Source organism: Vulpes vulpes, chromosome 5 (assembly GCF_048418805.1).
Source record: "Vulpes vulpes isolate BD-2025 chromosome 5, VulVul3, whole genome shotgun sequence".
Classification (NCBI taxonomy): domain Eukaryota; kingdom Metazoa; phylum Chordata; class Mammalia; order Carnivora; family Canidae; genus Vulpes; species Vulpes vulpes.
This window is the reverse complement of record NC_132784.1, coordinates 117,275,994-117,301,040: the sequence shown is the minus strand read 5'-3', so window position 1 is coordinate 117,301,040 and position 25,047 is coordinate 117,275,994. Positions and strand designations below refer to the sequence as shown.

At 35.4% G+C, this 25,047-nt stretch overlaps 1 protein-coding gene across 7 annotated transcripts in view; it reads right to left on the bottom strand.

The window, feature by feature from the left end:
- The window catches only part of SEMA3A (semaphorin 3A), a 455,199-nt gene that overhangs the window by 5,567 nt on the left and 424,585 nt on the right, over positions 1–25,047 (bottom strand). For all 7 annotated transcript variants that reach the window (XM_072759792.1, XM_072759795.1, XM_072759794.1 and 4 more), the window contains 3 exons: positions 18,189–18,230; positions 15,264–15,421; positions 11,736–11,803 (listed from right to left, as the gene is read on the bottom strand). In XM_072759792.1, the coding sequence (XP_072615893.1) occupies positions 11,736–11,803; positions 15,264–15,421; positions 18,189–18,230 (268 nt within the window). The remainder of the gene's footprint in view (positions 1–11,735; positions 11,804–15,263; positions 15,422–18,188; positions 18,231–25,047) is intronic.

The window sequence follows — 25,047 nt, the reverse complement described above, 5'->3', positions numbered from 1 at the left end:
AATGTGGTTTCAATTGTCCTTATTTTAAAATGATACATCTTTTATTATTTTCAAGAATTACACTAAAGAATATGGGAAGAGTATATAATAGAGTGTAGCAACGAGAAAACCTGTTTCCTGATTAAGTTTCTATTATTTTACCCTTTATGTAACCTCCTTCAATGTGGTAAATGAAACACAGTTAAGATCAAAAGTAGGACACAGGGAGTCTAGGTAAAACTCATTTAGAGAGAGAGAAAAAATTCCTTATTATCTTGCATAATCCTGTTTCCATTATGACATCCTGTACAATCTGGAACTCATTAAATTAATTTAGAAAATAATAAATATATTTTCACATGCATGGAGGGCTGACAGTGTAGACAGATGAAAATTTTTTGCTCTCTTCTTCAAACTCAGCTAGATTTTTAATTAAAAAAAAATGTTCCCCCTCTTTTTTGGCATCACTTTGACAATTTTACTCTCTTTCTAATCAACCGAGGACTTTTGTCTGTCAGAGACAATATTATTTGCTGTCACTAGGTTTAAAGCTTTCCAAAGTCCTGTTTTTACCTAATCCCTGCATTTGGCTTCATCCCCCGCCCCTACTTTCATTCTGCCTCCCTTTGCTATCTGCAGGGAGGTCGATTTCAGTGCTTCCTTTCCTATCACTCTAAAGTGTGAAATGAAACTCTTCTAAAGTTGGGAAGTATCTGTACCTTCTTATTTACCAGATCGATACCCTGGAAAAAGGAAATGACTGAAATGTAAAGGAACAGCATTTAATGGATTCCAATTCACATTTTTTTTTTTTTTTTTATAGTGGAGCTATATCTTTGTCGGTTAATATCTACACTGAATATGGTAGTGTGTTTATATTTCCTCTGAAATTATTATTCTATCACTGAATGAATAGATCTGATACATGTTGCTGTGCTAGTCTGCAGGGTTTCTGTTTCCCCGGATAGAGGTGAATTCAATCTCTCTGCCTAATGCAGGCTAGGAAATCTCCTATGATACCATATTTAGGATACCTTGTCACAGAGGTCACTGGATACATCTTTTTTTCCCCTAATTGTGATACTTTGGACTCTTGATTTACAAATCCTTTTACTTGGAATATTATTCAGCCTTAAAAAAAAAAAAAGAAGAAGGAAATCTGCAATAGGTAGCAACACAGATGAACCTTGGGAAATGCTAAGTGAAATAGGCCAGTCACCGAAGAACAAGAAGTGTATGCTGATCCCACTTACATAAAACATCTAAAATAGCTGAACTCCTAGAAGCAGATGGTAGCACAGCGGTTGCCAGGCACCAGGGGGAAAGGGAAATGGGTAGGTGCTGATTCAACGGGTATGAAGTTTCCGTTCTGCAAGATGAGTAGATCTTCAGCCCCGCGGTACAGCAGAGTGCTAGAGTGCATGATAGTGCATTGTGCACTTACAAACCTCAGAGAGTGGATCTCATGTTACATGTTCTTACTTCAATAAAATTTAAAAAAGTAAATAAAATTAATTTTACTTTTAGACAGAGACTTTTCATTTACTCTCTACCTATTACTGAATCATAGACTATGACAGCATGACAACAGCAAAAAATCCATTGGATTTAGAAGCAAAGAACATGCTGATCCACCAGTATCTTTCTGGATTATCCAGGCCTACTCTTCCTCTAAAACTTTGTGATAATAGCTGGCTTGTCTAAATTACTAAGTAACTTAATCTAAGTTACTATAGATGGCTGTAGAAATCTGAAGGTATTTTTATCTGAAGTAAATTCTTCCTTGCAAACACAGAGCTCTTCTTAAATCCTTCAGTGCATTAGTTGACACATAGTAAGGAAGATCGACGTACCTTGTATAATATGAAAGTGTAATAGAGTTTAGTATAAATGTAATATCAATTAGGTGCATTTTAAAAGACGCACAAAGTTGTCTTCTTCTCAATTAATTTAATCATTCTAACTGTTCCATAGAGTTTTCAGTAACCTTTCTTAAAATCCTGAGAGATCTGTTCAGTTTTTAGTTTTTCAAGGTCTCCCCTGGTGACAGCAACTGTTCCTCAGTGTGTAACAATTAAAATAAAAGCTCTCTCATTTTTTTTAAGAGAGAGAGAGCACGTGAAAGTGGGGAAGAGGGGCAGAGGGAGACAGAGAGGATCTTAGGCAGGGTCCCCAGTGCTCGATCCTGCGACCCTGAGATCATGACCTGAGACAAAATCAGGAGTCAGACACTTAACTGACTGAGCCACCCAGGAGCCCAAAAGTTCCCTTAATAATAAATATTTTCTTATGTTTAAAAAACATTTCAGGGATCCCTGGGTGGCGCAGCGGTTTGGCGCCTGCCTTTGGCCCAGGGCGCGATCCTGGAGACCCGGGATCGAATCCCACATCAGGCTCCCAGTGCATGGAGCCTGCTTCTCCCTCTGCCTGTGTCTCTGCCTCTCTCTCTCTCTCTCTGTGACTATCATAAATAAATAAAAATTAAAAAAAAATAAAAAAAACATTTCATCTGCTACTTATAGTAGAATCTAATATAAGATGGCATTTGATTTAATCAAGAATTTATACAAAGTTGTTTTTGGTTGAATATAGCAATAGTTCACTGAGTTCTTCTAGAAACATGACATTAAGCTCCTTTTCCATCTGCATGAGATAAGAAGCACAACTGGTGAGTTTAGTTCATGGACCAGGTGTCTTCACTTTGCCTTGATAACTATGCTCAGCAATACCTTTAGAACTCCTTCTCCCTTTCAGTAGGCCTTTCTTTCTCCTTTTTGACCAAATAAAAAAAGCAAAATAAAGCATTTTAGTTAGTAAGCAGTGAAGTTATAAGTCCTGCTATAGTAACTATAAATCATAGTCCATATGCATAGGTACTACTGTCTTCCTTTGGTTTGGAATTCTCTTATTTTAAGTTTGTTAGATTCTGCTGCCATCAGTAATAATTGCAAAAACTAAATTTCCACTGAATACAGTAGTTTCTGTTAATTCCTCTGCAGCAGAATGTTTCTATCACCAGCAACTTTTAATGTAGGGCCTGCATTTTCATTTAAATTTGCATCAGGCAAGCATTCATATATTTGGGCTCGCAGATATAACATTCTATAAACATTTTTTGGTTGATTTCCCAATTCCTGAACTCTTATACACAGATACCCAATAAATATTTTAGAATGATAGAAGGCACTCAATAAATATCCATTCCCTTTCCTAATCCTTCTACCCCAACTGCCATCAGAATTCCAATAATACTGTGTTTTTCTTTCTTTCTCCTTCTTTTATTCCCTTTGCCCCTTAATCTTTGTCTCTGTTTCTATCTTTCTATTAAAAAAAACTAAAAACAGAAACAATATTTTGATTATTACTTTCTTACCAGATTTTCAAAAATTTTCTTAGGATATCAAACATATTATCATTTTGACTTTATTAAAGCAAACAGCTCTGCATTGAAATGGTAGCACAATATGGCTATCCTCTAAATATTTTTCAGATAATCTACTATTGGATTTACAATTATCCAATGTAAATCAAAAGCTCAACTAAGAAAACACTGACAATTAGAAATTTTCTGAAGGATATGAAAGTTTGCATATTCAGGGTAAGTATAATCTAAAATCTCCCTCTGGATAAACTAATTGATCCGAGGAGCACCTGGGTGGCTGAGTCGGTTAAGTGTCTGCCTTCAGCTCAGGTCAAGATCCCAGGGTCCTGGTATCGAGCCCTATGCTGGGCTCCCTGCTTGGCAAGGAGTCTGCTTCTCCTCCCCTCCCCCACCCATGTTCTCTTTCTCTCTCACTCACACTTCCTCTCAAATAAATAAATAGTCTTTAAAAAAATAAACTAATTGTTCTGAGAGTTTCCATGGAACACATTGGGTTATTCCCATAATTGATTTTTGTGAATTGTGCTGGGTGGGGTCTTTCTGATCTGTGTTGAGGAAGCGCATAAGCAAAGCTCTATGGACTTGCTCACTGTGTTTATGTCAAAATGTTGTCCAGCATGGTGTCCATTGCCTTGCACTATTTTCTCGATATTCATCTTGGGAGATTTTTTTCTTTGGTGTTAGTTTTTCACCTAACGATTTTGGGCAACATAAAATTGTTATAACCCTTTCTAGTATCTTTTTTCTTATTAAAATGTATCTACGTAAAAATAATAGTATAATGCCTAGACACAGGAAATCATAAATATGTGAGGTGCTATTATTGTTAGGGGTGTTCTTGTAATAGTTTCAACTGTTAATTCAAAACTTAAAATCCTTTACTTTGAATCCGTAGTAGCACAATCCACAATAAGACAAACTGCTTCCCAATATCAATCTTACTCCCTGATCACCATCAAATAAAGTATTTCCTTTTCTATGCTTCCTAATAATCTGTTTACATATAGTTTCGGAGCACATGATGTCTTATTTGTTACGATCATTTATTCACCTGGTTGTCTTCCTCCACGGCATATGTTTTATGATCCTGGCACTAGGCAGCCACAAATCCTTAGCTGATGTTTGCTGAATGGAAAATCCAGGGTAACTATTTACCCTGTATTTAAAAGCTGAAATCTCATGTAACTCTGACATCCTCAGGACATGGAGTTATCATAATTACATAAAAGAAATGGTTAAAAGTTTAATCAGTTAAAAGGGGCATAGGGTTTGTAACCCTGATGATGACTGAATGTGCTATTAAAACCACACTGGCAAATGTAGACACTTCGAATCTTCTTAATTTGTTGTTTTGTGATGTTACAAGAGTTGATTTGAGATATGGTGGGAGAAGATGGTAACTAATCAAGTATACGCCAAAATCAAGAATTCCAAATATGGGATAGTAAGAGAAAGAGATTAGAGAAATCATATGAATACACTCTCCAGGGACACCCAGTAGACGAGTCTAGGGGATGTCTATGCCAATGGGTAATCTGTAGATTTCCAGAAAGAAAGCAATCTCATTTTAATCTATTTTAAAATACATTTCGCATTTAGAAAGCAACTGTTTTGAATAGAAACTTTTGTCATGAAAATTACCAGTAGACAAGAAGGGTAGAGTTAGTTGTTAAATTGGCATAATGAATTCTCATGAGTTGAACTGAATAGTTAGAGCAAAATAATTGAGAGCAACAAACATTAAAATTTTAAAAGCACCACAGTGTGTTTGAATAACACAATGTTACAATATGTCGCAGTTGTTAATGACAAGAAATAATGTTTTTAAGGAAGCAATCTTCAATTAATCATTTCCTCCTTTAGTGGGATAATTTATGGAAATGAAATGAGGCTAATAAACCAGAAAGAATGGGAGGAAAGAAAGAAGTTAAATAAATTGCTTCCTTTTGTAACAACAAAAAGTCATGATATCCATCATTTGGCCAGAAATATCATGTTGCTAAAGGCCTTATTTAGTATTTGATTCTCTTCCAATAAGGCAGAAACAGAAGGCATCACATTTCAGCTTTCCATTTATTTCCCTCTCTATTTTAACCCCATAAATGTCTCCCAGGATTGAAATGTTAATAATGTAAGAATGTGATGTCATGTAGAAAGATAATAGAGATGGGTGGGGTAGTAAACCAAGTACTTAATCAACTATTTAATTTCTGTTACCATTTTTGATGTTCTCCCCCTGAAAGTGATTTTAAACTTGAATTTCATAAATAATGAATATAATAGTAAAAGTTAATTTGGAGTAGGGGGAAATGGTTGCACATTATTTTAAATATTTAACTATAGTGTTAGTTACTGAACTACATAAAGAGAAATCTAATTCCAGTTGTTTTCATAAAATTGCAATTTTAATATTTTACACTGCAAATTTTTTTCTCAATAACATCCAGTGTTAAAGGCCATTCAAAGGAAGAAAGGAAATGTTGCCCACAAGCTCTAGGTGACACAGAAGACTGCAAATATTCATTTCTTGATATAAATATCATTACTTAGTTTTTAGCAGTAGTAGCTAAAAAGGCATTTTATGAATTAATCAGTAAGTCTTGGGAAGACATAAAATACCTAAAAATAAATGAAATTGAAGACAAAAAATTTCACTCATCCCTAATGTTCATGTATATTTTTGGACCGCGTAATTAAGAAGACTAACAATTGATTTAATAATCTCATACATTATAGTATGCTGAAAACAAATTCTTTATTTATATATATATGTATATATATATACTATATTTGTTTATATGCATAAATACATCAAGCTATATAACAGGAATTCTGTTTATCAATATAATGCTTAGTATGTTATTTCTCCAATTTTGATATGACACTTGTACCAACTATTATGAACTAATTGAATGTGAGTTTGCATGCATGCATATGTATGTATGTATTAAAGTCCATGTGCTTAGTGCATCTGTCAAGTACAAAAAAAGACTCGATTATGAAACCTTAGAGAAAATTTTAAACTTGTAATTTATCAACTTGCTAAAATAGATTTTAAACTACCTTGTTTTATTTCCTAAATTAAGATCTGTCTCTGGTGCTGGGAAATAATTACCAAACAGAAGGTAGCATGTAAAATTTTACAATTCAAGTAGTTTCCTATCTTTCTCGAACCCACAGATTCCTATGTACGCTTGCTTAAAATGTTCTTGTCAGCATACAGATAGGTAGATGGATAAACACGTGGATAGATATGACCAGGGTATTTTAATTTTACTGTTCATTGGTAATTTATTGTATTAGAGGTGGTCACTAGTATCTTAATATTTAGAAATTTATTAATTTAAAATATGGAAATGAAATTGTTCTGAGGTTGACAATGAAGCCATTTAAATAGTTGCGTTTACTTCTGCACCTGATACCTGTGTGGGGGAGGCTGCAGTGCTTCTTGGTATAAGGCAGACTGAAATTCAATTACGTAAAAAGCACAACCAATATGAAGGTATCTACTAACGTATTTATTTAGTCTATATTGAATATCTGATATGTTTTATTTTCATGATCTTACAGCATATGTTTTACCAAGAAAGCACATATAATCTATATGGCAGAGTGAAATAGGAATTTTTACATTTAAACATCAGGAAACATAGACTTTAATTTACTTCTTCCCAAGAGATATAGTAGATGATGGAAAACACCCATTTACTGAAGCAGAAACCTTCCATAAACAATAATGAAAATACCATCCTGTATTTTAATATATTTCCCTTATATTTGGAATTTAAAAAATACAGCATGCTTGGGACGCCTGGGTGGCTCAGCGGTTGAGCACCTGCCCCTGGCTCAGGGTGTGATCCTTGGTCTCGGGATCGAGTCCCATATCGGGCTCCCTGCCTGGAGCCTGCTTCTCCCTCTGCCTGTATCTGTGTCTTTCATGAACAAATAAAATCTTTTAAAAAAATACAGCATGCTTTAAAAACTTTACATTTACAACAGTTAAATTATGGGTGTATGAACAGTTGGGCGATCTCTTATGACGTATTTAAAAACTTCAGTAAGGAACAATGAAAGCACAAACTCTGTCAAGCCTCTTCCTATTCAGGTGTGTCTGTGTGAGCATGTCTTGTATACCTATGCCATCAATGACTGGATTTGCCTAATTACAGAGGGCAATACTGTAATAATTTCTTCCTAGAATATGCACTTATATATTTCAACATCTCTGATAACAGCATGTCTTACAGTTGTTCTTGACCGGAGTTCAAGTTCTTTCTTCTAAAAAGAGTTTGTTTTTACTTTTGCCAGACACATGTGACTCTCCTAACCTGACACCTCTTTAAATTAAAGTTTTGTCTGAGGTATTTGGTCCACACTGTTGGTGTGAATTCAGAAAGTAAACATTTGTGAATAGCACCCTGTGATTCAAAAAGTGGTTTTCCTCCTTTTCCACCACCCATGATTATAGGTGAACCAGGTAAACGTCCTTGCTGTCTTCGGCATGGGAGTTTACTTCCTTCTTGTGCTAATTCTGAAACACTGTAAACTGGCTTGATGCTGGCACCACTATTAGATTATTCATATTGGGCAGTTCTTCTTTCTTAGCAGTCCTTAAAAAATGGTGCATCTTATATTCAGTGACGTCTTAGACTTGATACTATTTGGTGATTTATTAAAGTCAGGGTTTTTTTTAGGACCTGACATCATGCTCATCCATCAAACTTTGAGGCTTCTCTAGGGGCTAAATGCTCAGATTCAGTTGGAATTTCTATGTATATAAAATAAGCTAAAACACAGACCAGATTAGCATTGCTACAAAATACTAAATTTACAGCTCTGCAGACCACAGAGATGACACTGCCAAAGATATTTTATGAAATTCTGGAACAATGCTGATGCCAACCAAGACATAAATTGAGATGAGCCAGTTGCAGAGATAATTAAGAAGGTTGAGTTCTGTGGATATTTTACTGTAGGATGCTAGAATGGAAATGCTTGTATGTAGAACAGCCAAGAGAACTACCATGAAATGAAATTCAATGATGGTATTGAACTAAAGTTAGGGCATAAAATATTTCAAAGATTGAAAAACCTAAGATGATGTTAATGTTTTTAAATGTTGTCACTTATGATTTGTTCCTTTCTGGACATGGAGATCAGAATGCAACTCGTAGTAAAGAAGGGGAAAAGGTAAATTGACTCAGCCACTCATGCTCTTGGAGGCAAAGTCAGACAAGCTCCAATTCGGTGCACAAGTTATTTTAGGGAAGGGAACAGAATGCAAACAACCTGAAGTTTCTCTTTAGCATTCTGTATGAGGTGTGAGCGAGAAGACAAGAAGATCTGCCAACACATATATATTTAGGGTTTTATACTAAATTTCCCCAGGTGAATAGCCACCAGCGATGGAAGAGACTATGCCAGATTAAGGGGAAGGAGAGCTGGATTTCTAAATTACACCTAGGCCCGCTCACCATTAGTGCGCTGCCTTTACACAAGAGGGAGCAAAGAGCTGAGTGTGTGTTAAAGGTTGCACTGAGAGTGAAATTTCTTCCACCTTAATGCTGAGTTATTTTATATAGTCTCTCTATTAAAACCTCAGGATATGTAAAATATAGAGTGTTACAGAATATGTTTACCATTACAGCTGGAACTGATTGTCCTGAAGTGTATAATTTGGCTTCAAGTTGCTTAGCAGCTTTCTGGGAAAATATCTCATATCTTTGTATGTTTCCATATGAGCACAAATATTTTATTCAATGTGAGATGTGACACTAGCAAGACAACATACATGATTTAACAGGGCTCGGCTCTGGGGTTTTGCCCATTTTACTTCCAAAAATAGACATCACCTATTCTAAGATCTAACGGTAAGATTCAGCTTGGCCATATGGGAATGCCTGACTTAGTTTCCAAACATTTGAAATTTATTGTAATCTATGGTATACAGTTTTTATGTTTGGTGAATTAGTAATACAAGCAGACAAGGAATAAAGAGGCCTTTAAAAAGGGAATGTTTTATTTCTGCAGAACTTCTTGGACTATTTTATCATTTCCTCTATCCCATCCATCTATGAAGCAATGCTTACACACAAATATACACATGCACAAACACACACACCGACTAACACTAAACCAGAGCAATTCCTTTTCCTTAGTATACTATTTTGACTGAAGTATCAAGAGAAAAAAATGATTCATGTTCACCTTTCTATAGCTGAGCAATTCTACATTCCCAGGTTTTACAAGCTTTCCTCACTCTAACTTCATCAAAATAGAACTTTAAATTCTGAAGTACTTTCCAAAGGCCATTCACTCAACAGTCAACATTTATTTATACACAGTCTCACTTAAAAAGAATGCCTTCAGTCAGCTTTTCTTTGTGTGTATGTATGTATGTGTGTGTGTGTATATATACACATACACACACACACACACATATATATATGCCCATAATTCTAGCACATATATCATTTTGAAAAAAATACCAAATGGGTCTATGAAGGAACTAGATTATTCAACAAATGGATATACCTCTCAGTAATTCTCCAGCAATCTTTAAAACATAGCATAGTATCCTATGTGTTGTAGTACATAATCATTTTTTTTATTAGTTGATTGGTCAATAATGATGTTTCTTAAAAGAGATCTATTTTTAAATATGATGGTGTTAATAGCAACATATGACTTAACTCATTTTAACATTAAATAATAGATGATATTTAGTTCAATTCTCTACTGAAAACCAAAACCAATAAAAAGTGATGCTATAGCTTCAAATATTTAGATTATTCATTTAATAAACATTTATTAAATATCTATAATATTAAGATATTGCATGTGTTATAACTATAGAAATATAAGAGTTAAAATATTTAAAATAATAAATTCTATATTGATATGGAGACTGAGGTCTGATCAGAAATGAGCTCTAGTTACATTGTCTTGTTTCTTGTACTTGCAGTTATTATCATTAGCTTCTCCATATCTAAGCAAAAAGATTCTTTAATGTAATAAATTAACAAATGGTGCTGATCATAATTCAATATTTTTACATGAAATAGATTAATGCAAGACTAGTTAATGTTTTGCTGTCCAACTGAAATACTCTGTTTGAAAAATTTAAGGAGGATATGTCAATTATGTACCCTATCTGTACAAAGACAAAAAAATCACAGCATTTGCTCACATTTAGTGGTAACTTTTTTCTTTGTAATAAGAGCAATAACAGACAATAAAGTCTTTGGCAAGAAATTTTGCAAGCAAAATGGACCCCAAATATAGGCTCGATTTGTGGCAACCTCTCATGTTATTGGCATCCCCCAGACAACCCTGTAAGTATTTGCGAATCACATACCAGCAAGTATAGCATACACAACAGGCAGATCTGACCTTCAGAAGGTAACTAGGTTTTGGAATGCATGTGGAGGTGTTTTTTGTGCAGTGTTGTCTTAACATTCATGAAATGGGAATATTGTATACACAGAATTAGTGGATCAAATCCAAGTTGACTGATAAAAAACATTATACTATCTTTTCAGATTAATGTAAAAGGCACCAAAAAAGTTAATAGGATGATTACATTCAATTACATGTAAAATATTTACATTTTACATTTCAGCTATTTTTAACTACAAATTGTTCATAAGCAGTGATGTCATTGATAAGTTTTCCCAGCAGAGGGAAGCATAGCCTTATTATTGTTTTTGCAAAGGGTTGACGTGGGGGGGAAGTGAGATATACTACAATTTTACTGCATTTTAAAGGAAGTTTGGTTGATATTACAGCATTTAATGCTGGACATTAAATAGGACTTGATATCTTTTACGAAGCATAAAATGAAACAATCCAAAATCCCCAATTCAAAGTTATAAACTACCAGTAAATCAATGTGAAGATATCAGGATTATCTTCTACTTGACTAGGATACCCAATAACAATACAATAGGTCTGTATCATCAGCATATCACTGAATAATTTGCATGGCTTATTTTAAGACTGCATTCTCTTCTTTAATATTTTTAAATGAATATTTCTGATGCCTGTTGTTCTCAGGTTGCTACTATATATGAAAGCACACAATTAAACCTGGCTTCTTTTTGTTAATATGAGAAAATTGAAATTCAAGTCTTGTAAGGGACTAAAACTTGAATTTTTCATATCCGCAATAATAAAATATAATTCCCCACTTAGTATTCTTTAAAATTTTCCTTCTTCTAGATTTCCTTTCTCTTCAGTTGCATTTCCTTAAATATTGTTAAGGAATGGGTACATATACAGGTGTGTGCCCTGCATGCACATGTGTGGGTACAAACTATTGCTTATGATTTATCCTGGTACCAGCAGGTTGAAAGATGAAAGCGTTGCAACTTACCATGGTGTTGTAAGTCTGAACAGTGAGTCAGCGGGTCTCCATTTCTAATGTCTTGTCGCCTTGTGCGTCTAAAACAATTACATGCAAAAGGTATTATTGCATCCTTATTCCTTCTTGGGAATGTGTCACAAAGCATAGAGAAGAATCAAAAATCAAAGACACTAGGAGCTCATAGGAAGAGACGCATCTATAAGTGACTTAAGAATTTTTTTAAAGCAGCTCATTACACCTGTAGGATCAGTCTCCAGGGGATCAAAATGCAAAAGAGTATACAAATGTACTAACAATGCAGTCAAGTCTTTCAAAGTAGTAACAGAAGATTCATGATTTATGTGTAACTGGATGTCAATCATAAGAATCTAACATCTAGAAACTCTAAAATTCTTAACATCTTAAATTCTGAGGAAAAAGCACAAAATATAGAATGGCAACCCATTTCTTCAATAACCTGAATTAAATTTCTTTCTGATCACGAATGAGAGACTAAGCTTCATAATTAAAATTTACATGATCTCTTTCTCTTAATACTTATACGTAATTCCTTAAATAGACTCTTGTTAAACTTAAAGGTACTAATTCTATGAAATCTATTTTTAAGTGACTTTTTAATTTTCCTTTTTGTTTACTATATCAACTTTTTTAAAGAAAACATTTCTTTCATGATCACATGGTTATGACTGCAAACCAATTTACCTATGAAATGAATAAAAGGAGAAGCGCAATAACAAATATTGTGGAGAAGTCTGCCTTTTGTCAGAAGGTGAGAGAGAAGGACTCACTTCTAAGAGAAAAGTCAAATTTGCTATAAAAATCTAAATAAATTTCTCTTACATACTGCTGCTCAGATCGTGTTAGTTGTAATACATTCTGGTGCCTTCTTTCCACACTGTTAGCGGTTCACTGGGAAGAATGAGGTTGTCTCTAGCCTTTTTGGTGTAAGCAGGATGTGTAGTTTGAGAAAGAGGCTAAAAATGGAGATTGGCTACATATAACAGAATGAAAAAGATTGGGGACACTTGCCCAACTGTTTTCTGTGTCAATGTCAATGAATATTGTCTTGCTGCAAAGTCAGTTACCATCCCTGAAAAGAGTTCTCACAAAGGCCATGGAGATTTGCAAACATGGAAATTGTTACTGTATTCATAAATTTAGAAGACTAAAGTATTTATAGATTTCTATTTGTAGAATTGGTAAGACTATCAAACAGATGTTGCACATTTCAAAATTGAGCCAACAAGGAACTTGTGAAACACGAACCACAAAGCATTTGGGAAGGCATTTTTTACTGCCATTTAAGTTTTTGAAAAAAGTCATCACAAAGAATATATAAACTGTGAGGCCTCTAAAAGTCCTTCTCAAAGACACATGAAATTGGATTAAGTAAAATCTTCAAGGCACAACAAAAATGTGTTAATGATAATTCCTTCATTCAGGAATTGTAGGTATGCAATAAACATATTTCAAATATATAATATACAACTTTTTAACTTATAGATGTAGCTATGATCTTATTTTCATCTTCTTTCTTATAAAAACAGCTTAAAATCTGAACAAATCATTGCTAAATTAGGTAATGTTATATACTTTCACGTGGAAAGGAAATAGTACTCATTTTTAATTCAAACATGAATTTTGTTTTTTGATATTAAAAGAACCTAGATCCTAAATGATATTAGGAACCATAAAAGTTCAACTTTGAGTAATTTAATTCTATTACTATAAAAACTGCATATTTCTATTTATTAAACTATCCATGGTTTCTTTACTAAGTAACACATTATCTCCAAACTAAATTTTTGCTTCAGATTTAAACTTCAGCAAAATTGGATGGTACATGGAATAATACAGACGGTTATTTCAATTCTAAATGTTGAAGGCCTAAGAAAATTGTATTCATTAAATAGAATAAGCTAATAGTACACTTACGTGTAATACTAATGTATATGGACTGATTATCTATGACAGATTTAAGTTGTACGAGATTTAACACTACAGCCAATGTTATCTGAAGCATGTAATTAAAAGATTTAAGTAGACATTAGGTTATTCCTTTCCTCTAAAATTTTTTCTAAACGTCTTAAATGATCCACATGTAGAAAACAGCTTACTAGCAATGAAAAGAGTCCACATCACGGCTTCTTGTAAAACATTAACTATAGTAAAAAAATAAACCAAATTTTATTGCTCCTAAAATGCAATGGAGCTTGATAACTCTGATTTCTATTTTATGTTTTAATAGGTTGATGTGTGTGCTGTTAATCTCTGGATTTGTATTAGCAAGATATTGTATACTACTCTCATCTTTCATTGCTTGTTTCTGAAATGGTAAATACTAACAGAGAAAGGTAGCCATATGTGAGCTATAGAGAATGTGTTGAGATCAATATTTTGTCAAATTAAGAAAGTGCTTTTATTTTTTGAAGTGAAAGTAAACCCGGTGTGTATACAACTTTTAGGATGTGCCTAAGAGTTCCCTATAGGGTAACAGTAGCCTACGCGGCACTCTATCAAATCATCAAATGCCTGTGCCCGATGCCCTCAATGTCCTAGACAGCAAGTTGCAGCTATGTTTTATCCAAATATGTTATTTTAGATAACTTCTAGGAATATCTTAGCAATTTTTAAGTATGTCCAAAAAATGTTAAGTATTAAGAATATGTTTAACACATTAGTGTAACACATACACAATGATCGATAGATCTTTTTTATGTGGTTTTATATTTCAAGGTCAAACAGTACAAATGCAAGATCATACTATGATGATACAGTGGCCTTTAAATTTCAGGGGCCGAATAAATATATATTTTGGGTCAAACAAAGACTTTGATGCTAGTTAGTCAGCATTATACAAAAGTGTGGTTATCTCTAAAACTAGAAAAAGTTCTTCTTGACTTTTTATAAAAGTCAAAACTTTTTATAAAGTTCTTCTTGACTTCCTTTATAAAAAGTCAAAACTTTTTATAAAGTTCTTCTTGACTTCCTGTATGCTAAGACTCTAAAAGTAAATAAAGGTATTTTCTCTGCAGATATTCCATTCATCCAAGGACATAAATTGCCTTATTAAAACTTAAAACCAGGATGCAATGCTGCTGGTTAGAAAAAGAACATTTTGGGCGGAAGAGCATTTTGGTCCAAGGGCCCAGGGCCCAGTCTAGATGGTTTCTGACTTTGTGGCTTTGGCCCTCATCTGTGCCCCCGTGGAACGTGAGGTCACAAAACTCTATAACTTCCCAGTGTAGCCTTTCAAGGACCTTACTGTCATGTGTCGATTCCCTCTGTCATCTACTAGAGCCATCTGTCCCATTATGCTTGGTGCCCAGCTACGATCACCGTGTTTTTCTGATCGTTCTGACCCCTTAGGATGGAGACAGAAAGGCCCCGGCCAGTCGGAGCCCTCCGAGCCCTCGGGCAAGGCCCCTGTGCTTCGTGGGGGGGGGGGCGCGGGGGAGTTGGGGGGCGCGGGGAGGGGGCGGGGGAGCGGGGGGAGGGCAGGGGGTGTGGACCGGGCGGACGGCGCCCGGGCGGTACCTCTTGGCGGCGGGGAAGTAGCGCGAGCAGGCGGCGCCGTCCCAGGCGCAGTAGGGGTCGCGGGCGAGGCAGCACTCGGCGCAGGCCCTCCCGTAGGCGGCGCAGCGCTGCAGCGGCAGCTGGGCCAGGCCGGCGGGCGAGCCCGCGTACAGCTGGTGCTGCGGAGACACAAGCGTTAGGGCCCCGCCCCCGGCCCCGCCCCCCAGAGCACCGCGCAGGCGCGACTCGGAGGCCTTAGAGACCCCGAACTCTGCGCAGTTGTGGCCAACGCCCGCCACGTGGTACGGCCGTTTAGAAAGGCCGTGATCCAAGTCTGATCCCCGACTCAAAGAAGCGTTATCTTCAAGCATGAAACCACCGGAACACCGCGACGGTTCTGTGTCACTTATATCCCAATAAAGATAAAGATTCAAATAAAAGATAGAAGACATGGAGTAATTTTCAAACCTTCATGTACTTGTTCTTAGAAAGCTTGACTTCTTTTTTTATTTTTCATTATTTTTTTTACTTCTGCTGTTTGTGATCTTGCTTCACCAGAGTTCCTACATTAGCATTTATTCTCTAGGTCCCGGGCAGGGGTCCCCTGCTTCTGATCCTCGGGCGCCCCGCCCCGTACTACCTGCCTGCCAGTAGCTTGCCCTCCTATCAGAAGAAAGGGGGAAAGTTCCGGAGCTTGCCTTTGTTAACAAGTTTTGCTCAACGTCAACCGTCTTATCCTTGTACTACCTCCAGGAAGATTACTTTATTTAAAAAACTACAAAATTACTTTTAATTTGAAAGATCATCAGATGGGGAATCCGCCACACTCCGGCTGCTGTGGTTGACCTGAACTCAAGTCCTGGGTGTTGGGGAGAAACTGCGACGTCAGGCATCAAGATCCCTGCAGTCTAAATCCTGTGCTGTGTTAATTCTCTGTGTCATCTTGAGGCATTCTCCTGATTTTTCTAAGGCTTCACTTCCTTATTCACAGTATGAGCCTCTTTGACTAGATCTTTAAAGTCCAGATAAAACATGCGGCAATGCCATTATGTTAATGAATTTGCAATTACCACGGGAAGTAGGGGGGGGGGGCGGGGCTTTGTAGCAGCGACTAATTTAGGATTTCAGTATCGTTTTACACGTGCCTTTTACAAAGCTTAGCCAATGTAGCATTTGAACAAGTGTGATAAAAAGCCCCAAATTAAACACAACTCAAGTCTAGTTTTCATTTTACAATTATTCTGTAGTACTATTAAAGAACTGCAAAACCAATTATGCCATCTAACTGAAATATATACGGGAGGCTTGCAGGCACCAGCGAGCATAATCCAGTCCCTAACAAGTAACCTGATGTGCTTTTTCTGCCCAATTTAACATCACCACAGGCTTTCCTCACTATCCTCCTTAACAAGTTTCGGGTCATAAGCAGGCGATGAGTCCATTTATCCAGAAAATTAGTTGCGACACTGCTGGTCCGAGAAACTACTGCCTCAGTTTTAAAAATGAAAACGAAGGCTAGGAATAATTTTCTTCATGGTAATATCATGGTATTTTAAACTGATAAACTGTTTTTGGTTTTTTGGGTGTTTTTGTGTACGTGTGAAATGTGGTGTATTTAATAGGCAATTCTTATAGTACTTCAAAATATTTTAACAAAAAGAAATATCTCATAAAAGTATACATAATATAATTAAGATTGGCAATGAAGCCAAGCAGAGAATGAATAAATAATTTTAAAAATCATTATGGGAAAGAATATCCCAGTCTAGCTGCCATTCTGGAAATCCCCAGATTTCCTTGCCAACATTTGACAATTTTTAGATTACACGAACAGGTGAACACATACTTATGAAGTGTAACATAACAGTATCAGGTCAATAATATCTGCACTCTGAGTTTCTCTAAATATCTTGGAGATTATCAATCTATTTTGATATGGAAGTGTGGAAAGGATATACACTGAGTTTTACTGGCACGGTATTTTAGTGACTTGTACAAGGGCTAATACATGGTCAGAGGTAAAACATGTCAACAATTCAGGAATAAGATTAGCCAAATGATTTTCATATTTAACAATTTTGTATGTAAATTTTCAGAACAGTGAGTGAAGCGTTTCCTACTCCATTCTAGCTTTTTTCTGCTAGGTTATTTAATAATTACAACTCAGTATCCTCATTTTTTTTTTTTTTGAGTTACCACTGATACATGAATAGAAAGGCTATGTAACATTTATGGGGAAAAGATAATTTATTAGAAGTTAAAATTATATTTGTTTTGTACATATAATTTAGCAATTAGAAGTCATTTGTGTTTCTTAAGTGTCTTGCCAAAGCATTCTTTTTCAGTGCGAATAAAGGCAAAGACTATTAACATGCTGCCCTTAACTTTTGATTTCATGAGTTTAATAACTTATCATTTGGCAGTGACTGTTTTCCTTTTATATGCAGCCAACCTAAATGTTTTCTCTGGTACACAATACTACTGAAAAAGTAAAATCAACTTTTGAGTCAAGACCCTCCAAACACATACATCCCTGTGCATAATTTTAATAGCCTATAAAATATATGTTGTTTATACATGCAAATTAAATTATAAACTTATTTATAATCTGAAATATCCATCACTGCTGATTTTAAGGATAGATTAAAATCATAATTGAGCAAAATATTACAGTAACCCAAAAAAGAAATGCTATAAATAAAAACTTATAACAATGACTTAAATATGTTTATAGGAATGTAAGATGTGTCAAAAACATGAATGAAGCAATGAAGATGATCTTTAGTTTTCATTCTACTAGCTTATTGTAAGAATGTTCTTTCTTTTCCCTTTTTTTTGTGAACTCTTGTTATTAAATCTGTAAAATTTGATGAATCATAAAGATGTTTATCTATTTGAAACACAAAATTAATACAGAATACTGATTGTAATACATAATGATAGTACCTGTTTAGTGGAAAGCTCCATTGCTGAAATAGGAGTTGGCTCCTAAAGAAGAAAAAGAAAATGTGAACCATTTGGTCAGTCAGAAAAGTCAGTCATTCATATTAATTTACAAAGACCACACAAACATAAGCTTTCAGAGAGTTGACTTCAGTGCCTAGAAGAAGCAATATAATCGGGAAACAAGATACATGAAGGAAACTACATAGGTGAGTATTAAATGCGTGGAACAGACAATATGAGGATATCAACGTCCTCCAGTCAAAGACCATCAGGAACGTACTTGTAGCTGATCAAGTTGGGTTATTGCTCGTTGCAGGAAGGGAGACTGTGGGATTGCCCGGCGAAAGAGTATCCGAAGGGCACATGTGTTTTGGGCTTGTGTTAGTTGATTTGAGGGAGGGTTCAAGGATGTGGGGTTTGCTCTGCATGGGATATTGAAGAAAAGAGAAGTAATTCTATGGTTAGGTCTCTCCATTTATCTTATTTAGGAGGAATGGAGAGCAGAATAAAGCTAAAGCAGTATTTGGTGAAGAAGTAGCATATAGGCAGGATAGGAGGATATTTGGTCATTTTTTGGTGGTTTGGACAATGTTTACGGTTACAAAATGGCCTTGCTTTTTTCCTGATTCGTCATGCTCACAGAGTAGCCCTGACGCTGTGTTCTGTGAGGATTTGTACACTAACATGGAGAATACTGGCCTGCGAGCTCCTAATAAAACCAATGACAAGCTAATAGTATTAGGCCAGTTTCCAGCTGTCATGGACTGTAAGAACTCAGGTAGGATGAGACTACTTTACTATTATCAAGATGACTGTTTAATGTGCAAAGGTCTACACTAGACACTTTAAAAAAATATTTTATTTATTTATTCATGAGAGACAGAGAGAGAGAGAGAGAGAGGCAGAGACACAGGCAGAGGGAGAAGCAGGCTCCATGCAGGGAGCCCGATGTGGGGCTCAATCCCAGAACCCCACATGACCTGACAAAGGCAGACACTCAACCACTGAGCCTCCCAGGTGCCCTCACACTACACATTTTTTGTCAGACTACATGATCTCTTCACTTTCTATCAACAGGCCATCTAGAGCAATAACAACTAGGGAAGTAATAACCACCAGTATATTTTGATGAGTGTTCTGATGCCTCTCGTGAACACATATAGTTTGAATAAATAAGTACATTCTTTGATGAACTTAGGCCACCACAAGGCTATTCATCTGAAAATATTAGCTTATGTTCCATCAGATTTACTCTCATTGAACTGGGCTCCGTTGTATCTTTCATCAGTGACACACTAAACACTAAGAAGGACATTGCTTGGGGGTTCAGAGGCAGTCGATGAGAAAGAGGCTTAGGTGGGAAGAATCACCTTAAAAGGCCTCGCTGTGTAGGTGACTAAAGCTGAGCCCAGAACAAAGCGTGAAGAGTTGGATTCTGAAGCCAAACTGCATAGATTCAAATAGTACTGCAAACCTGGCCACAAGTATGATAGTAGGCCAAGTAGGCGACCTTTTTGTAATTCAGTTTTCTCATCTGAAAAATGAGTATGATGTTATCTTCCCTGTAAGACTGATGAAAAGATTGAAGGAGTTCATAAATTGCAAGCACTTTACCTATGTGCTTGGCACACAGTGTTTATTCAAATGTTTCTCATTCTCTTACACACACACACACACACACACACACACAGAACCCCCATATCCTTTATTTGATTTAGTTTTTTCTCTAGTGCTTATCACTATCTGGAATATACATACATGTTGCATTTATGGGGATGTGTGATATATATAACATATATATGACATAAATATAACATTTATCTTGTGTTTTGTGAGTTTCCTCTTATACCCCGAAGCAGCATCAGAGACAAGGCCTTATCAGTAGGTAGAGAGCAGGAGTGAGGAATTAGGGATTGACAGGAAGGAGAAACAATCAAAGAAAGATGTGTTATGGAAGTTATCACGATAGAAAATCTGAGGACAGTGGACACTGATTCTCAAAGTTGGCCACTGAGGTTTGTACCAAGAAAAGTATTTATTCATTCCATTACTCATTAGATGCCCACATGGGTGAGTCACACCTCCAGCTGTGACTCCTGCCCTGTGGCCTGCCGTCAGAGAAGCCCCGGGGTACACAGTGAGGCTGTGCTGGGTGGGATAAGGCTGACAGGATGCAAGGAGGGGCAGCAGAGGCACCTCGTATTTTTTCTTTCCTGTTTGTCCCCACTAGTCATCCCCCCAAGCCCTCCCCAACCCCCTACACACTAATTTAGGAGGGGGATGTTTGGCTGTTTCATTCATTGCTATATTCCTAGCACCTGGGAGTGTTTCTGGTATTTACAAGTTCTCAGTGAAATCTGTTAAATGAATGAATTAATGAGTTGAATGAATGATAAATGAATGAATGCTCTACCAATTTCCCCCTTGTCTCCTATCCCTTCCACTCTCCTCACTGTGTTCTGTTCCTTCCACTTAATTGTCTGAGATAAGGGCAGCCATCTCTTTAGAAAGGTCTTTCCTCAAGCTTTCCAGTTCAGCTGAAATTTCTCTGAAAATAATCTAAGTATCCTATACTTGCTGTCCTTACTTACTCATGTCTCATTCGGGGCCGTTTGTTCCTCACCCATGGAGGCCAGCCTCGCCCCTAGAGAGGTGGCCCAGGAGTCTCAGCAGAAGAAATCGCTAATGAACTGTACTGGTGATGAACACTTCTAGTCCATCTTATTATTACTAGACTTCTTTGCTTTATATGACATGACTGACCTACTCATTTCTTTTGACTGCTTCCTCTGTTAAATTTCATTATGCCCCGGAACTCTTTATTGGCTATTCTTAGCTTTTTTCAGAGTCTTCTCATCCTTCAGCTATTCCTCTTATGTTTGCCTTCCTTGCCTGCTCCTTTGTACTCTCCTGTGGATGCTGCACTCTTTTCCAGGTGAGCTCATCCACTCTTGTGGTTTTAATTACCTCCTATATGCTAGAGAATTGCAACTTTTCACTTCAAATCCTGACAGCTAAGCTGAGTGCAGGATAGTCTTAACAAATTTAAGACAACTTGCCTGAGACACAATGAAACAAATGATTTAGGATGTAAATTAATTTAATAAGATAACTTAGAGATTTCCCATAGGTTCCCATTTTCATAGTTTAAATCAATATTAAAAATAAGAACTTTCTATAGGATTATCAGAGACAGTCATGATGAAAGACTATCTACTAATTTTTTTTCTTTGCAGAGATATGATTTTTAAAACTTGGTAGCATCGAATCACAAAAATCAAGATGACAATTCATCACAGATTTTCAGCTTTAAAAGACAAAGCTGACTATTGTATTTAGGTTCATATAATACTGGAATCAAAGAACACAAACAGAATTTGGAAGAGTTAGGAAAATTTTCCACAGCAACTTCTTCCATTCCAGCAGTTTTGCATGAGAAATGGTTTATGTGGTTATGTAAGCAGCTAACTGCACATAGACTTTCATGAAATAAGTTTTATAGCCAAGGTGCAAGGAAAGTGCTTCTTGGATAGTGAATTAACAGATAATATAATTGAAGTGAAAGTTAGTTCTAATTTATTTTAAAAACCTAAGTGAAACAATGTAAGAGTGAAGCTGATTAATATTTATACACTTCATGTTCATGGAAAATTCCAAAAATCAACTATCTATAAGGTAGATGAAAATAAATCATTTCATACATAAATTGTAAACAAGCAAACCCCAATACACACCAAAGTTTAGTGTATCATATTATGATTTCAACATTCTTAAATTAAGACCCTAGAATCTCCTAATTAAAAGAACCACATTTATTTTTTGGGCCAGGAAATCAATAACAGTTTGGGATAGGATATTTGCTGCATGCAGTTGAATTTTAATAGACAATATATTAAGATGACATCCATTTAAGTAAGCTATATTTTTTCTGAGAAATAGCTGGTGGTGAATATAACTTCCATTTAAAACAGATGTAGCTTCATAAGCATTTTTAAATGAAACTGGTTTCAACTGCAAAGTTAATTGGTGTTCAAGTAAAAATGAAATTAAAAACTTAGCATCTTTTCAAGATTTTCTATGACTCTAATTTACTATATTTTTTTCAGATATTTTAATCCAGTCCTTATTAAACTTTCGCGCTTGTAGAGCTTTTCAACCTGCTGATCCCTGGAGAATCTGACATAACTCCCTTGCTGCTAAGCATGTGGAGGCTCCTTTAGAATGAGTTAATAGACTAGGTTTTGGAAAGCATCAATTATGTTTTACATTTGAATGAAAATTAAACTCTTTCATTTGTTAGCTCAGCTGTTCATGGAATATTGCATAAATTGAGTTTAAAATGCATGCATTATCGATGTAACTAACTGCCTTGCAATCCTTTGCAGTCAATAGGACTATAAATAAAACCCATTGTACTACATGCACAGCAACTTGATTTAACACTCCTCTGTCTCCAAAGTAAAACCTTCCCTGGACTGGAAAGAAGATCCCATAGTATGATACTAATGCCTTACTAGTAATATTAATTTACTGGTGAAATTGATTTTTTAAAAACTTTAAAAATTTAAGAATTAAGGAATTAAGGCTCAACTGACTTTAATCAAGTTGATCAGAATCACTAGCAAATATGATCCAAATATAGATTTATGATTACAAGCAGTACTTGGTATTAGATTTCTCAGAACTTCACCATTTTGAATATGTAATGGCAATTTGAAATCATTTCTAGAGTCCTATACCAATGCCAGTTTTATTTCACCTCTTATTACCTATTAAAATTTTATTCTAAAATGGAAATTTTTATTACTGAATAATATTTTTCTTTCTATACTGATTGGGATTTGATTTCACTCAGAATTTTTAAAAAAGTATCTTGGATGTAATTGAAACCATTGGAATGTTCTGTGATTAGCCAGGGTGTTTTCCTAAAACCAACCTCAGGATGGCAATGGACATATTACTGGCTTTAATTCAGCGTTGCAAGGACAACAAATGAACATGGTCTCCTGGAGATGATATTTTGATAAAATTAACTTGTTGGTTGACATTAAACTCCAAGAGTATCCGATACTACTATGACTGGAAATCTGTTCCTTGTTTATTTACTGTGTCAAAATACTGTTATGCTCAGGTTAACACTTTTTAATTTTGCTTTATGTTAAATGGAATTACATGTAAGGCTCAAATAGAAGTATAGAAACTGTAATGTTTCTCTGCTTGTTTCACTGAATATAGCAATTGCTTTAATGTGTTGTGTTTTTTCCCTCCTAGTTCAAAATTAAACAAAGTTTGACAGTGAAATATTCCAATTGCTAGACCACAATATATGTATGAACTCTGCCTGATAGAATAGAATGTTAAAAGTAAATATTTCTCTAAACTCTGCCCAAATATGTTTTGTCTACTTGAGTGCCAAAGAAATAATAATGACAATAATGTATAGCAGAGAATATGGGAGAGAACTGGAACATTTATCTGTGGAAGGAGATGTGTCCCTGGATGCAAACAATCTTTTTATATAAGCATAAAGTCACACAAAAAATCACTTATTTACCAGCACAATATTACCTACTTATAGGTAATTGTTGATAATGATCAATGACCTTTCTTATGATATCTTAAAAACCATAAAAATGTCATTCAATCATTATCATAGTCTTAATTCAGTTGTGTATTTCTCTGGAAACTGCAAAATATTAACAAAATCTCATGGATATTAAGCATTTGCTTGTGAGACTGTTGGCTTTCAACCTCTCAAGATTTTGTTAAGTCATTTAACAGATCAGCTTAAATTAGTATCTTTTGAAACTAGAATTTTTATTAATGTACTAAGATGTACTGAGGTGTGAAATACAAACTTAAAAATCCTAGAGACACAGGGAATTAAATATACAAACAACTGAAAGGAAATACTTGATGGGAAGGTGATGGAAATAAGTAAGACATTTTTAAGTTAACATAATATTTCAGTGTGTCCTATAATTTCATTTGCAACAGTGGTAACAATGAAAATTTCTAAATATAGAGAGTTGGTAATTTTCTTTTCTTTCTACTAGAGATTACTATGGGATATAATCAGCAAGATAACTTGTTGCTGTTTCCAGTTTTCCACTGGCCCCTCTCTTTAAGTATGCCTCCCTGAGGAAGACCATAAACACTTTAATTTCTCATATTTCATTTTTTTCATCAATACTTATTCCTTCATTCACTTCATAGATGTTGGCTGAAAACATATTTTAGGCTCTAGAGACACAACAATGAACACAAAACAATTTACTTATTCACCCTTCAGTACCCATGATTTCTTTGCTAGATCTAGATGGACTTCTATATCATGAACATGGTCCATTTGGATAATTGTATTTTTGAATTTGTAGGCTAAAGCATCAATGTATAAGTACTGAAATGGGACTTAGTGAACAATAGTGATTAGTTATTACTCCATATTAGACATGACATAAGGCCAAAATACAGGATTTTAAAAACCAGAATAGAATAATGATGATTTTTATTATTTTGAAGGCTTAATAGAAAATTTGACTCGAGATGTGGCTTACTTCTTACTTTCAGAGTAGCTAAGCTAAAACAATAAAATTGTATTAATAAAATTTTGAGCACAGTACACCTGGACCTGGCACTGTCCTGGATGTTTTGTGTGTCTCTATTTTTTCTAGCTTCCTTGTGAAGTAAGTATTCCACTGGCTGTTTCACTTAAGCTTGTCTTGATGCAGAAGCTCAAAGAGACCATACACATATGCATTCCAAAAAGAAATACTATGTCGATGTGATTGAAGTGAAAACTCTTTCCACTAGAACAATGTTTAGTTGCTGTTACAAGATATCTATGTCATGATTAATC